General features: G+C 39.9%; 1 protein-coding gene across 4 annotated transcripts in view; it reads left to right on the top strand.

Moving 5' to 3' along the window:
* Positions 1 to 16,313, top strand: part of LOC126162596 (dual specificity mitogen-activated protein kinase kinase 4-like) — a 138,861-nt gene that overhangs the window by 91,267 nt on the left and 31,281 nt on the right. For all 4 annotated transcript variants that reach the window (XM_049919205.1, XM_049919204.1, XM_049919203.1 and 1 more), the window contains 3 exons: positions 4,400 to 4,463; positions 4,561 to 4,674; positions 4,775 to 4,894. In XM_049919205.1, the coding sequence (XP_049775162.1) occupies positions 4,400 to 4,463; positions 4,561 to 4,674; positions 4,775 to 4,894 (298 nt within the window). The remainder of the gene's footprint in view (positions 1 to 4,399; positions 4,464 to 4,560; positions 4,675 to 4,774; positions 4,895 to 16,313) is intronic.

Genomic DNA, 16,313 nt, shown 5'->3' with positions numbered 1-16,313 from the left:
CATTACTGTGAAGCGATCGTTATATATGAGTTTGTTAACAGTTTTACTGTGTGATTGGTGAGGGAAGTGTATAAACAAATCTCTAAACATTCTTGACTTTGGGTGAATCATCAATTGCAAAAAAAACAAGTATTACTTATCAGTAATTGTAACTAATTAAACACTATGCATTCTTAAATTCAGCAGCAAATAGTAATTCTGTGTTGTATTGAGCCCTGCCATAAATATATTGTTTGACATTCTTATCAATGCTTGGTGGTAAACTCTCCTGCTGCTAGCACTAAAGCTTTGTCTGAAAAGTTATGGAGCTAGATGTCAAACATTCTTAATATACGGTGTGTATATGGTTTGATTAAAAAGAGATGAATAAATTCAGATCTCTGTTAAAAGGAAACTGTTTTATCATTATTATAATTTGCTATTGCTATTTACGCGACACAACTGGGAAATTCTATTCAGGCCTGTAACTACTCTTTGCCACAATAAATGGACACATTAACTTAAGTTCTCTATTTTTGATGTTCAGACACACATCTAATGATAACATATTCATAGGACTGATGAAGTGAAATATGTTGACTGTTTGTCTTGGCCTAAGTTGGACATGAATTACGCATGTGGAGGAAAACGTACAAGTATCTTAAGTGTTGTTGGTACCAAATGGAACTTTGAGAATATCTATTACTCAGTAACAAATACATTTGCAACAATTCCTCATGTGGGAAAGTACTCAATGCGAATGTGTGAAGTGGGTCTGTAAGTTTAGTAGTGTAAACCTCGAAGCTGTTTAATGACTGTTGAGGTGAAATCCTATAGAGGAGAGCATTGTTGTGAGGCATCAGTGTAATCATTGTTGTGGAAGAAGTGTGTAACATTCTTGTGTGTGTGTGTGTGTGTGTGTGTGTGTGTGTGTGTGTGTGAGAGAGAGAGAGAGAGAGAGAGAGAGAGAGAGAGAGAGAGAGAGATGTATGTGTATGGAGGTCGAGAAGGAGGAGGAGGAGGAGGAGGAACATGTGGCAAATACATTTTGGTTGGTACAGAATTGATTTTCCATTAATATAGACCTTTGGAGTTATTCAGAAGGCAGACAGTTTGTAAGCGTCAAGTTGGACAATCATTTTTGGGTGGCACAGACATTTTTTTGTGAGGGCCAGAAGACAGTGAAGGATAACAAATGCAACAGGTGGCATACAACTGGAAAGTGGCAACTGAAATAATAGAAAAATTTGGACGATCCAGTTCAGTAGTCAGTGCATGTTATCTGTAACTGGCCATGGCATATCGTTTTTAGTCTGTTGTATTGAGTACATATCAAAGAGAAGGGTCTGAAGTACGTATGATTGTTGCCCTCCCTACCAAATTCAGTACTGTCTATTATTCTGGCTTCTTTTCTGATCTTAAATATAATACACGTTTTAATACTTCCTGGGCAGTCTTGCAAGCCAGATTTCTCACAGTGGCTCAGATTTTTTCCAGAAATTTTGGCAGTGCTTCATCTGGAGTGTGAGACTTCTCAGATTTCATCTATTTCAGGCTGAAGTTTACCCATTTTACCTCTTCTGGACATCTCATCTTATCAATTGTGTTTTCCTGGGGAACCCTGTTACTTCAAATGAAATCACCTCTTCTGTCATAATCAATCTACTTCAGGCTCAGTTCCACATTACTCGGTGCTAAAACCCATTACAGACAACCAAGAAACTTTAGCACCTCTCAGTTTCTGCAACAGTTCCAAACTCCAATGACTTCATATGGCGTAGTCCAATTTTTCAACGCTTTTTGCTATCATCACTTATGTTCACCATTAATAACTATGGTTAGTTGATTCACAACCTTTACATCTTCATTTTCCTGGTATTCCTCCACAGGAACTTCACACTCTCGTGTTTGGGATTTTCTTGTTGAGCCTATATTTCAAACATCAAATGTTAGAAGATGAGTTTCATATTACAAAGAACTGTAATTTTCACTATTTTATCCAACATTCTTGGAAAACAGACAAGGTGCATGACATGTGTTTCATGATTCTTCACCCAGGAACAGAATTAATTTAAAACTATTGTTTGAGCAAATTTCACTGAAATTGTGGCTGCCAGTCAAACTTTTTTGAAGATGATCCATCTACATAATGTCAAACCACATAACAGATTTTCCCAAAGCATCTAACGTTAACATAGTTGAGTGTTGAATAAGCAAACAGTGTTGAATAAACCTACTTGTAGTTTTAAATCTTGATGGAGGAGGATGGGGAGTTGTTGGTGTTTGTTGTGGGGGTAGCAATCAAACGCTTGTGAAATAAGTCAGCTGATTCAGCTTGAAAACCCATAGGATTTTATTCAGTCAAACCCCAATGAAAGACTTTGAGGATAAATTCTTAGACTGCCATAGCATCACCAGCAGAGAATGCCTGAATGGCTGACTGTTACTTGCAAGTTATATAAAATTGTAACAGATTTTCTCCTCAACTGAGTGAAATGCATATGACTTTGTCTTTATCAAAACAAGGAGGGTTTCTGCTCCGTAACTAGTGACCTGAAAAATTCGCATTGTGCAATAAATGTAATATAGATGTGACTTCTGCCTCAAAAGGCAAAAACTTGAAATTACCTAACAGACACTATTTAACACTGAATTGTATCCCAAAGAACTATTTCACCAGAGATAGTTTGAAATCATGATATTTTTTGTATATAAATATTGAAAATTTATCCAATTTTTGGTTACTTGTATTGCACATCATCTGTTGAAGTCCAATTTGGAAAGAAAATGTGCATGAGAATGTATTTTCAAAGTAAAAAGTGCATGAATGCAATGACGTATCAGTGCACTCGATGCACTAGTGCCACACCAACTGAGGCCAGTTGCATGGTGTGTAAAAGATACATGCTGCATAACACAATGTAGGATTCTACCATGAGACCTAACATTGTAGAACAAAGAAACATGTAAATGTGTTTGCTAGCTAAAGCTCAAAATTTGGTATAATGTGGACACTTTAATGCAAGTTTTAGGTGGCCTCTGTTTTTAAGTGTGGGTGTGTCAAATAGGTAGTATTCCCTCACACTTTTCCTCTGTGCTCTGGCAGTCTTAATTCTAGATTGTTTAAGCCTGTGCCTGATGACCAATTGATAGCATCTGCTCAATGCATTACAGTGATTGGGAAACGAAACTTGTCATTGTATTTCAACCATGTCAGAATTCTTTCCTAATGCGCGAATAGAGTTATACTTCTGAGCTAAGTGCCTTTTTCATTCTATCTGTAGCATTGTGTATTGGTCATAAGGCTGTGAATTAAACAAGACACACACTTTATACTGGTGGGAAAATGCTGCTGCTTCGCAACAGACACAATCGTTTTTTGGCTGCTTGAATAGAGCCAGAAAAAAAAAAGCTCAATAGGGAGGGAAAAACGGCTGAATTTTTTTGCAAAATCCAACATTTCGGTCAAAAAGCTGTCCATTCGCCACTTTTTAAAATTATTTTTAATAATGAATTTCAAAGGGCTAAAGCTTCACCTTCAGACATACAGCTTGAAAACTTTTTAACTTTGAACATACAATCTTTTTTTAAAATAGATGCGAACTTAGAAATAGATTAAAATTTTGCCAATAATAGATGCTACTTTTTCATGTCCCTATGAGCATGACACTTAGATCAAATCACTTTGTAGCCAAAAATCAAGTGTCAAGCCTCCCTCATCCTCCATTCCCAATTTGGCTTAGGTGTACTTATTTCTTTTCCAAAAAACATAAACGTGCTTGGAAAGTAACTCAATGTATCTCTGTTACCGGCATTCAGAGGGCCACCTAGACAGGTTGAGGGGGCTGATTACGTAAAAAGTCTTTTGTAAATTCACATGCATGTTTTAATTTACATGTTAGGGAACTTTCCAGATAGACTGTTATTTCCTCCACAGTTCTTGAGAAACTGCCTCATTATAGTGTTGAGGGCTAGTCTATTAAACCTTAACTTTCTGACTTTTAGGGGATCCACTGTACATTATTTTTTATCTAAGTTTAGGAGGCAATCTGGTTACACTTCCTTTAAATCATTGTTATTATTACTATTTCACAACAGCATGGAGTGATGTATAAAAACTTTCTTCATCTACAACTGGCTGGCATTAACTTGTAGATAAACACTGTAATCTTTACTTTATACTATGTTTGTGAGACACATAGGGGAAGTCTTCTAGCAGATGGATCATGCTGTTGATAAATAAATAAAGAAACCCAGTTTTTGTGGTAAGCTTTGTTGGCAAAGGCAACAGCTTCTCACAATAAATTTCAGAATATTCAACTTTTCACTGAAGTTGCTGACTGTAAGGAAACATGAAAAATAAAATGTTCTCATTGTTTTGTTAATATTTTTAATTAAGTATTATTTTTGTACATTGCAGGGAGAAATTCAGAATGTGTCAAAGTATCCAGTCCACTGGGAAACTACAAGTGTCACCTACTTTGGTAAACATCTTGACTTCTTAAATCTAGTAACTTAATGGAGATAGGATTATTGATTATGTCATTAAGGAATTTTAATGAGGAAACTCTTTCTGATCAGGTCTACGATTTCACTTCAGATGATCTGCAAGATCTTGGTGAAATTGGGAGAGGAGCTTTTGGTACCGTAAATAAGATGGTGCATAGGACAAGTAATACAGTAATGGCTGTGAAGGTACTATAACTTCAACACAAATAGAACAGGCAGCACAATTATAAAGTTTTTCATCTTGAGTTATGTTGTTCATTGTGATCGTTGTTATTGTTGTTGGCAGAGAATTCGCTCTACAGTAGATGAAAAGGAACAAAAGCAATTGCTAATGGATCTTGAAGTTGTTATGAAGTCCAATGAGTGTCCTTGTATTGTCCAGTTTTATGGTGCCCTCTTTAAGGAGGTGAGTTTAAATTGAAATAATTTGCGTTATACATTCTTTACTCTTGTTATGCCGATTTCACACTATGGCAGTACAGTAAAGTTAAATAGTTTTGTTAGAGCAGATAGATAAAGATGACTTAACTATTTAATGAACCCAGAAATTAATCAGTTTTGTGTGACAATTAATAATTAAAATATTGAACAAAATTGAAGTTTTTAATGCTTTATGTTGCCTTTATAACTATTTCTCCTGTAACATTGTACAGACCCAATGTCAGAAGTAACACCAACCAAGTTTTTTTCTGCTTTCATATGGAGAGATTCGTAACAACACTGAATGAAGTACAGAACAGTACAAAGGCTCATAACTATAGAACACATCTGTATACAGCCTCATGGGTAAGCTTATGATAACTAAGTAAATATAAGTTAGACCAAGGGCCTGGCGCGCCAGTGTTATGTTGGGCTGGTGTGCACATAGTGTGGCGCTTGCTGTACCATCCGTCCAACTTGTGAGGCGACCTCTCTAAGCAAGCCTTGGAGATAGTTGTGTTGCACAATGTTTGATTATGCGCACTCACACTATAGAGTTACAGTACTCCTTCTTCCTTGGGGAAAAGTGTTCACTGTGGACATGTCCATGTCTTCACTGGTAGGTGACAAATGCTGAAGCGAGTGTTGTGCAGACACAGGAGAATAGGGTCTGAATGGCATGGCATGGACAGACCCGGCACCCAATCCTCACAAGAGGCTGTAAGGCAGCACTGGTGGTAATGCTGCTGTATCTATGTCTACATCCAGGCAGATACTCCTTGATGGAGGCAGTAGAGAAGGTGATGGTGATGGTGGTGATGGGCTGTGGAGGTAGCAAAGGCCCAGCACTGACAAATCAGCCCGGTGGTGGTGACACCCAGAGCGAAGACGGTGCTAGACCTGGAGGATGCATGGAACGTGCTGCGGGGCCCAGCACAGTCGGCCACATGGGTGGAGGGCTCTTCTGTGTGCTGTCTGTCACACGTGGATGGAGCTACTCATATTGACGACACCAAACCATCAAACGTGCACGCAATACAGAGGCGGTGGCCTCGGTAGCTCTGGACAACTGCTGGTATCCACTTAAGTTACCTGCCAAACCACGGGCAAAGTGGATGGAAGCGATGTGAGGTGGGTGCTGGTGGATAACTGGGAGTCTGTTGGAGCATAGAAGGGGCTTACGGGGTTGGTGACTTTGAAGTAGCTCTGCTGGACTATAGTTGCCAACTGGAGTAAACATGTTGAACTCAAGAACCTATCAAGGGCTTCCTTGGGAAAAGATTCAGTGATACATTTTTTTGTCTGGATTTTGAATGTATGGACCAGCTGCTCCACCTCTCCATTGGACTGGGATGAGAGGGGGGGGGGGGGGGCTGTAACATGCTGAATGCCACTATTTGTTCAGATATCTTCAAAAATCTTGAGACACAGACCTTGTGCCGTTTTCCGTCACAAATGTATAAGGCAATGCTTCTAAGGAAAAAATCTTCGAGACGACGACGACTAGAACTGCTGTGGATGTGGACACGAAATGAACCACCTAAGGGAATTTTGAGAAAACATCAACTACTACAAGCCAAAAGGAGTTAAGGAACAACCTGCAAAATCAGCATGAATATGATCTCATTGTCAATACCTGCCCAGAATGTGTGGCAGTAGGCAAGCAATTTTGTATGAGAAATGCCCCAGTGATCCAGGTGGGGAAGGCACATAATACCCCATGAGTGGAATCACAACCCTGCAGACAGCCTCTTTGGTAGCCGACAGTTGCACACCATCAACTGTGATGATGAACTGAAGAACTGAGAGACGCTGATGGAGATCATAATAATTATGCAAAGGATCCAATGCTCAGCCAGATGGTGTATCCAGCCAGCCGTGGTGGACAAACTGAACATCCTGACATAAGACATGATCGGCTGCAGCTGGTACCAAAATCTAAAAATTGGTAATGAGAAAACTGTCATTGGTGTTTTGGGCTTTGACATCTAAATGGAAACACAATAGTTCATCCTGATCAAATTCTGGGTCATACCCAATCTGCAATTGAGAAGGAGCATCCACCATAGCATGTTGTGCTGTGGGTCGGAAATGAATCGCATAGTTATAGAGTGACAGAAACAGAGCCCAGTGCTGCAGGCAATGGGCTACCTTGTCCGGTAAAGATGCCTAAGGACTGGAAAGAGAAACCACAAGTTTGTGATCAGTAACCAAATGAACTTAGAACCATATAGAAAAACATGAAATTTGTTGAGTCTGTACACAATAGCAAGGGCTTCTTTTTCTATCTGTGAGTAGCACTGTTGTGCCTGATTCAAAGTTTTGGAAGTGTACGTAGTAGGGTGTGTGGAACAGTCAGCATATTTTTGTGCAAGAATGTCCCTCAGGCCATACTGAGAGGTTCTGTAGCAAAAACAAGATGTTTCTGTGGTTTGAAGGTAACTAAGAAAGATGACGAGTGTAATTTTGACCATAATAAGGTAAAAACATGTTTGCTAATGGTTGACCAGTGAAAAGGAACATCTGTATATAAGGGACCATGAATGGCTGGGCCCATGTGGCTGCACCAGGAAGAAATTTATGGTAGTATGCAGTCTTTATGAGAAAGGCGTGTGACTCTTTGACAAGGTAGGACGTGGCAAAGCTGTAATGTCCTGTACCTGCTGGCATAAGGTCTTGACGACAGCATGCAAGACTTCAAAACTGAGATGGATGATAGACAGCTGAAAAAATTGTGATTTGTCCAAGTTGCATTTCAAACGGGCAACCTGTTGCACTGTGAACGAGGGACAAAGGTTCTGTAAATGTTCATCTGTTGATGAAACCTGAAACCACAATATCATCTATGTAGTTAATGCACCTTGGCATGGTGGCCAAGAGTTGCTCCAAAAATCATTGAAAAATGGCAGGAGTCCTAGACATGCCGAATGGCAGGTGCTGGTATTGATAGTACCCGAAAGAAGCATTCATTGTGAGTGCACAACCCCAAGGAGGTATTCACTGTGAGTACACATTTGGAATCATCATCTAGAGGCAGTTTTAAGTAGACTTGTGACAAGTCTAATTTGGAAAATATTGCCCCATCCCCTCCAGAAAGCCGTTCTAAGAGTTTGTCCAGATGGCGTAAGGGATACGTGTCAGTAATGTACTTGAATTTACAGACACTTTAAAATCACCAAAGAGCCGTATGTTGCCATTAGGTTTGTTGACAATTACCAACAGAGTAGCCCATTCACTCGAAAAGACATGCATGATAAAACCCAAAGACACAAGTTGATTTAGTTCCAATTTGACTCGTTCCCGTAAAGCTACTAGGACTGGACCAGCACAAAATAAAGTGTGTGTATGTGGGGGGGGGGGGGGGGGTGTCACAGGTTGTATACGGCCCAGGACATCCGGGAGATCCGGGAAAAACCCGGGAATTTTTTAGAATTCCGGGATTTTTCATTGTTTTAGATTTCAGTTAGTTTTGTAGGTTTGACGTGTAAGATCAGATACGCTGACAAAGAACTTTAGTCCACTACTGCTGAATAATACTGCAGCAATGAAACATAAATCAGAGAATAACACCAAAATAAAAGTTTAGTTGGATAGAAAATGGGTAATTTACACAATGCACAGACCAGTTTGCCGACACCGAAAAGTGTCAAAGGCTTTAGGTCGAAGATTATGCAGTACGTCCGTAACAACTAACGTGCATTCGATGTGCGTGACGTCACAACTGTTTAAATTTCTAACAATCACCAGAAAATATTACGAATAGTGGCTTGAGATGCATTACTTTCAAAGTAAATTTCCATGCAAGATGATTTATGTTACGTGTGAGAATGTGCAGTGAATTTCTTAAATCACAGGGCTTTATAACTCTCATTCAAAACGTAACACTTTGAGGATCAGCTATTTGAAAAATGTCGGGCCCAGAAGATAAGTCATTTATGTCACTATTTAAAATTTTACTGGCACATTTGTATTTGATATGACTTAACATGTAACACACGCTAAAAAAAGACCGAGTTTCAGGTTAGTTTTCATGGTTAATGTTGTTCTTTCATAGATAAAAAATTATGCAATCAATGCCAAAAAGTGTAATTGACCTTCAAAAAAATGTGCATAATGTATTACTGAGCAATGTCACAAGTCTCTTCATGCTAGAACACTTCGACTTTTCTACGCAACTGATAATCATTTTGGCACGATTTTAATTGCCGAATTAGAGCCTGTTAGTAGGCCTACGGACTTCCTATCATTGTAGGACTAATAACAGTGGATGCCAATAGACGGTGCAATTCTCGTTCGTACATACACATTTGCTTACGAGTTAACGGGTGTAGAAACGCACTTAGCTGAGTTGAGCGAGCTTAGCGTAACTTCGTAATGTACGCGCCGCGGCCTGTCTTTCTCGTAGGCCTCATGCTCTGAATAACTGCCGTCATTCGCTAGCGAGGTCACGTGACATGAGCTATGACTGGCTGACAAAAGTGCATCGCTCAACGCAATCTCTATTTTAGAGTTTCGGAAGCTACCGTGCTGTAATTTGTGGAATTTGTGTAAATACTTTCGCAATACGAAAATAATTGTCCCGCATCAAACAACTTTCCAAACGCATTGTTTTTCCAGGATTTCGTTTCCTAAAGTGGTGGGACGTCCTCCGCCGGTATAAGACCTTTACGATTACGATTCAAAGGACTGATATGTTTTATAGCTCGGAGGGAAAGTATACTGTTACTTAACCCAGATGTATTTTCACCCGTTTTATACGCAATTTCATCCGGGAGAAATTGTGTTTTTAACCGGGAAATCCGGGAAAAACCCGGGAATTTTTTTTTCTTGTCCACGTAGACACCCTGTGTCAGTTTCATTATGAAGTGAGCCTTGAACTGGTAGCACACCCTAAAGCTTCTGAAAACAGGGACGAATATTCTGAGCAAAGCACATCCAATTGTTGGTACGGAACTTGATCCAATAGCAGATGCACTTCATCAGAAGCAGAGAACCCAAAGATTTTGATAGCATGTAACCCAAATAAGTTTCCAATGTTGACACCAGCTACTACTACACATGTCAAACATTGAACAGCTGGTTTGTACTCTACGGGAATAGAGAACTGCCCCAATGTACGTATTGTTGTTTGTTGTAGCTCACAAACTGATGAGACACAGGACGATCCTGGTGAGACGAGATCCATATAGGTTTGAGAATTTAACAAAGCCACTGCTGCACCCTTGTCCACTTGTATTTGTAAAATCTTGTCCATCACATATACTTTAATGTAGAGCTTGTTGGGGGGCTCCCACCACTTGGGAAACACTGTTCATGTCCATGTTTATGTTTGGTGAAGGAGGTTGAGTTACACTCAGACGCAGTATATCTTCTTTTTTTTTATGAAGGTCACTTGTCACCCAATGCTTTGGGCATGCGGCCCTCCCATGTTGAACAAGACAATAATGGCACAATGGAAGAGGAACATGTGGCAGCGGTTGTGATGCTGACTGCTATTGCTGCTTGGCATGGCGCTGCCCCATGTGGTGTGGAGGCCATGGTTGCGTGACCATGACATCATCCTTGTACCATGAGTGAAATGACAACAGCGTAGGAGGAGAGCAAGCAGTGGTGGTTACTTCACACCGTTCTTCTATGTGATTAACTGCTGCTGTGGATATTTTAAAAGACTGAGTGTTGTTCAGAACATTTGTGAGAGAGGGGTTTTCATATTGTAAAGCACATTCACAAACTTTCCTATCAGGGACCTGTCATATTATAACATCTGAACCATTGAATCAGCATATGAGTCCCAGTGGGCCTCAGTAGCAAAGTGACTGTGATGGCTAAGCATTAGAAGTTCTGCTGCCCAAGCTCTGTACCACTGTTGTAGCTACTTCTGCAATGGTGGAAGTCAGTGCAAGCACTCATAACATGAGTATGTTTGTAGTGATAATTAGAGATCGACTAGCACATTCATCAAAAGAGAGACTGGTAGGTCTATGAAGAAGAGCTCACTTACGCAAAAATTGATAAACAGAAGGAGACATCCATGACAAAAGCAAAACTTATGCAAGTGGGGGCTGGCGTCTCCAAAACCTTGAAAATGTTGCTGAAAGAGCTTTTGATATGCACCCGAATCTTCTACAGAATCAACATAGTGGAATCATCATATGGAGAAAATATTGGGGGTTGTATCAGTCGTGGCGGGACCTGGCACATCAGTGAGTCTGTCAAACTGTTTGGTACCACAAAGAGAGCCTGTTGCTTTTCAGTGAGAGCTCACTGTTTCTCAACAAGAAATTAAAGATTTTCTTCTACTGACATGTTGGTTTTATATCGAACCAAGAAACGAATGACACATCAGAACACCATACTCTTTGCCGAGCATCTTGTAATGTTGTACAGAAGCAATATCAGAAGTAATACTAACCAAGTTTTATTGTGCTTTCTCATGGAGAGAGTCACATTAATACTGAATGAAGTATAGAATGATAAAAAGAATCATAACCATAGAGCACATAAATATGCAGTCTCATAGGTGAGCATACAGTAAGTATACATAAGTGAGGCCGAGAGCCCAGCACACTGGGCTTATATTGGGCTGTCGTGTACACAGCACAACACTTGCTGGATCATCTGTCCACATTGTGAGGTGACCTCTCTAAGCCAGCTGCAGAGGCATTTGTATCACACTGTTTGATTTTGCGTATTTCACACTATAGGTCACAACAAGTTTCATGCCAACTTTATTAATTACTAATGTTTTTGGAAGAAGGAAAGACCTAAATGACATCAAAGAATTTCTTAAGTCCTGTTATACATATTGTTGTGCAAGAGCAGTCAGTTTGGATAGAAAACATATCAAGTTTCTTATGAATTTAACCTGTTGAACTAATTTATTTGATATTATACAATGTATGTGGCTATCTTATGTTGTTATCAGACATGAATGCTGTTGCCCAGCACACACACTCATTTGCAACTTGTTATATGAGATGTATTTTTTATGATACTGCAACAGGATCTGATAAAAAGAGAGTAGGTACCAGCTTTTTTATGCTAAAAGTGTGAACTTTGAGTACTGAGGAAAACACAGGAAAATCGTAAATTAGGATTTGGATTTGGAAGCTGCTAGAATTACACTTTGGAAGATCATTTGGAATGAGCAGAAAAGCTGTGTAAGGTTGCATTTGTTTTTGAGAATTGTGACAAATTAATGATGATTACAGGTACGTCATCAGCATTTTGCAGGACATAGTTTATTGAATGTGTTCCTACCATATTCTTACATTAGTAAGTAGTTGGAGTGATAATCTGAGTGATTATTGTGAAGAATGACAACATTAACATTTATTGTCTTAATATTAAAAATCCTGAAAACCCATATCTGAGAATTTCATGCGACAGCAAAATATTCATACATAAATTATACAGCTTGCCCCAAGAGTTTTCGTTGACAAGTTAGCAATTTCCAGTAATCCCTGCAGTCCCCCCCCCCCCCCCCCCCCCCCCCCAAATCCTGTAAAAACTGGAACTCCCATGTATCAAATAACTTCAGACATCTGATTACTTTCCAAATGAGTTAATGTGTTAAATAACTGAGGATGAAAACCTTATGTTTGATGACACAAACACCCTAATTATATGTTGGTTGTATTAGTTTCGGATGGAAGGGGTTGGTGGAAAAAAGTGCTAACCCTTAAAGCAATGTTTTGATAATTGGCTTGTTATATGTTCAGTTAAATTTGTGAATTGTATACTTATGCGCCAAAACATTATGAACACCTGCTTAATAGCTTGTTCGTCCGTCTTTGGAATGAAATATGTCACTGATTTTGCGAATTAGGGATCTGACAGTTTGTTCGTAGGTTTTTGGGTATTTGTGGCATTAGCTGTCTATGCACAGGTTGTGTAATTCTGTTAAATAATTGGCCTCTTATTTATGTACACAAAGCACTGTAGCATGGTTCTGGCTCCAAGACATGGACAGCTATACTGCTGAAAGATGACATCGCCATGGGTGAAGACATCAAACATTAAGGCAGGGCTTAACAACTGGCGGTTTTGAGCGCGAGTACTCGTGTCTGCTCAGGCACGGGCTCGCGAGCAGCTGCAAGGTCGCGGTGTAGGGAGGGACGGGAAATGCGTGCGCACTTTTTGAATAGGGCCGCAGCGTGCCTATTGAATTCGCGCCGACTGTGTAACGTTTAAAGTACTACGATCAGCTCTAACAGTCACTTCACTGGTTAAGAATAATGTCAAGTCGCCGTTTTGTAACCTCAACCATGCTTCCGCAGTTCAACCCCCATTGGGAGGAATTGTATCTGTTTACAGAAAAAGATGGTGTTGCAGAATGTTTAGTATGTCACAAAACGCTGAATTCTTTTAGGAAATTTAATTTGCAGCAACATTATATGTCGTACCACGTGAAAGACTACGGAAGTGGAAAATGTGATGGACCAGACCGTGCACAGGAAGTTATTAAACTTAAAAGGAAGCTATCCGAAGAAGATCTGGACGACGAAGAAAAATCAACTGAGGCAGATCTCAGAGTGAGTTACAAAATTGCTTTGCTTTTAGCAAAATCCTTGCGCCCCTTCACTGATGGTGATTTAATAAAAGAATGTTTGGTAGTTGCAGTGGAACATTTGTGTCCATCTCAAGTCGAACAGTTTCGGATTGTGCCATTATCTAACATGGACCATTATGCGTCGCATACAGGACATGGCAGACGACATCCAGAGCCAGCTTGCAAATATCTGTAAAGATTTTATGGTGTATTCTCTAGCTCTGGACGAAAGTGTTGATATCACTGGAACAGCGCAGCTTGCCATATTTATTAGGGGTGTTAATAGAGATCTTCAGGTGAGGGAGGAGCTCCTTGATGTAGTAGCCATGAAGAACACTACAACCGGAGGTGATATTTTAAGTAGTGTTGAAGAAAGTGTTGAAAATATAGGATTGTCGTGGAATTCTTTAGTTTCAGTGTCTACAGACGGTGCACCAGCGATGACAGGGAAAAAATCAGGTTTCGTTGCGATGTTGAAGGAGAAAATGCAAAAACTGACCGTGCGAATGAAATAAGGGGCGTTCACTGTGTGATCCACCAGGAAAACTTATGTGCAAAGAGTATCACTCTAAAAAATGTGATGAGTGTTGTTGTTTATACAACCAATTATATAAGGAACAATGGGCTACAACACAGGCAATTTAAAAGCTTTCTTGAGGATGTAGAAAGCCAGTATGGTAGCCTGCCTTATTACAGCGAGGTCCGCTGGCTTAGTCGTGGCGAATTATTAAATCGATTTTTTTGCCTATTAGATGAGATAAATATGTTCATGGAAATAAATAACACGTGTGTTCCTGAATTGAAAGAGCCTTCATGGAAATGTGATCTCGTGTTCTTAGCAGATTTAACTAGCCATCTGAATGCTTTGAACATTTCACTACAAGGTAAGGATCTGCTAGTTACTCATTTCATAGATCGAATATGAGCTTTTAAAATGAAATTGACACTTTGGTTGAGTCATTTTCCTAAATTTTCATCCATACAAGATGTTCACAAAGACTGTGAATGTTATTCACATAGTTTAGTTGCCCTTAAGAAAGAATTTGATCAACGCTTTCAAGATCTGACAGCACTAGACAGTGATTTTGATCTGTTCTCCTCCCCATATTCAGCGAATATTGAAGAGATTCGTCCTGAGCTGCAACTAGAAATTATTGACCTGCAGTGTGACAGAGAATACAGAGACAAATTTCAGAACAAGAAAAACATTTTGGAATTCTACAGACACTTCCCTCAGGATAGATTTCCTCGTTTGCACAAACTGGCGGCTACAATAATATCAATCTTCGGTTCCACGTATGTTTGTGAACAACTGTTCTCTGCAATGAAATGTAACAAGACGCGCCTGAGAAACGCATTGTCTGATCGAAATTTAAACTGCACGCTGTGCCTACAATGCACAATAACAATTACTCCAAACATAGACGCAATTGTAAAGGACAAAAAGTACAAGATAACCGAGAATCCCACACTTCAGTGACACCTTTTATTGTGTAACAGTTCATAAATTAATACGAATGTAGAGGCATACACTAAGCTAATAAAATTATCTGGAACGTGTACATTCTCCTTTATTTGTTTCATTTGTTGCAGTAATAATTCGTGAGTGATATCCCTACAGGTGGCCGCGGATTTACATTGATGGCGGCAGCTGTTGTGTGCCCCACATGACTCTTCCCACTCTCCGCTCTGGTCCGGTAGTGGGGGTCGCGTGCTCGCGCTGCTCCGTGCTCGCGCCTTCCAGCTCACAGCTTGCTCCGCGAGCACGTATGTTGTGAAACCCTGCATTAAGGGATGTAGGTGGTTCACAGCTGTCTTCAGTTACTACACTGGTCCCATGCAAGTGCAGGAGAATGTCACCCATAGGCATAACACTGCTCCCACCAGCCTGCGTCCATGGCGCTCTACACATTTTGAGCCAGTATTCATCTCGATGGTGGTGTTCATGGAGACGACCAGCAACCTAGTGTAACAAAAATGTGATTCACCCAAAGAGCTGATACATTTCCATTGATTGATGGTTGAATCCCGATAGTCTCATACCCACTACAGTCATAACTGACGATGTTGTTGAGTCTATGGTGAACAATTAATCTGAAACACTTGTGTGTGCACCAGCATTGTGCTCTTTCAGCAGAGATGCCACAGATCACCATCTATCCAACTTCATTGAGCAGACAAGCCTCCAAACCCTACATTCTGTGAAGAGTCGTGGACATCCAACTGTGTAGTGTCTAGTGGTCATTTTACTGTCCTTCTACTGCTTTCCCTAGATGTTCATGACAGTAGCACATGAACATTTGACCAGCTTCACTGTTTTCAAGAACTCATTCACAAGCCCTGTGTACTCATAATCTGCCCTTTGCACTTATGGATTTACCAATTTTCAGCCCATATATTTGCTTGAGTGATCGCCTGTCCATGTCTGCTCCACTTACAAGCTTCTGTTATCACGTCATATGCCCTGAATGCCACCAGGTGACATCCAGCATCATTGTAGGCAGTTGTCATAATGTTTTGGCTCATCAGTGTAAATCACAAAGGACTTATTTGTAACTTTTTCTAAAATTTCTTACACTGTTTTTTAGCTGTGTTATCCACCACATGGGTAGACTCCTAGAAAATAGTTAACTTCAAACATTGTCCCTTCTATTGTTGGTTATCACAGTCTACATCAAAATGTATTGGGAAAAGTTTTCACTGCAAACATATGTTTTACTAAGTACATCAGACAGTAGTGAAAAATATTACAGTAATATTCACAAAGTAACTGTGTTCAAATCTTGTGCAAGTGAAAAGCAAACTGACAGGAAAGTTTTGGTGTGAGTTCAGGTATATAGAAATTGTGTGTGTG

Source organism: Schistocerca cancellata, chromosome 2 (genome assembly GCF_023864275.1).
Source record: "Schistocerca cancellata isolate TAMUIC-IGC-003103 chromosome 2, iqSchCanc2.1, whole genome shotgun sequence".
Classification (NCBI taxonomy): domain Eukaryota; kingdom Metazoa; phylum Arthropoda; class Insecta; order Orthoptera; family Acrididae; genus Schistocerca; species Schistocerca cancellata.
The sequence above is the reverse complement of the archived record's forward strand: the minus strand, read 5'-3'. Positions and strand labels throughout refer to the sequence as shown.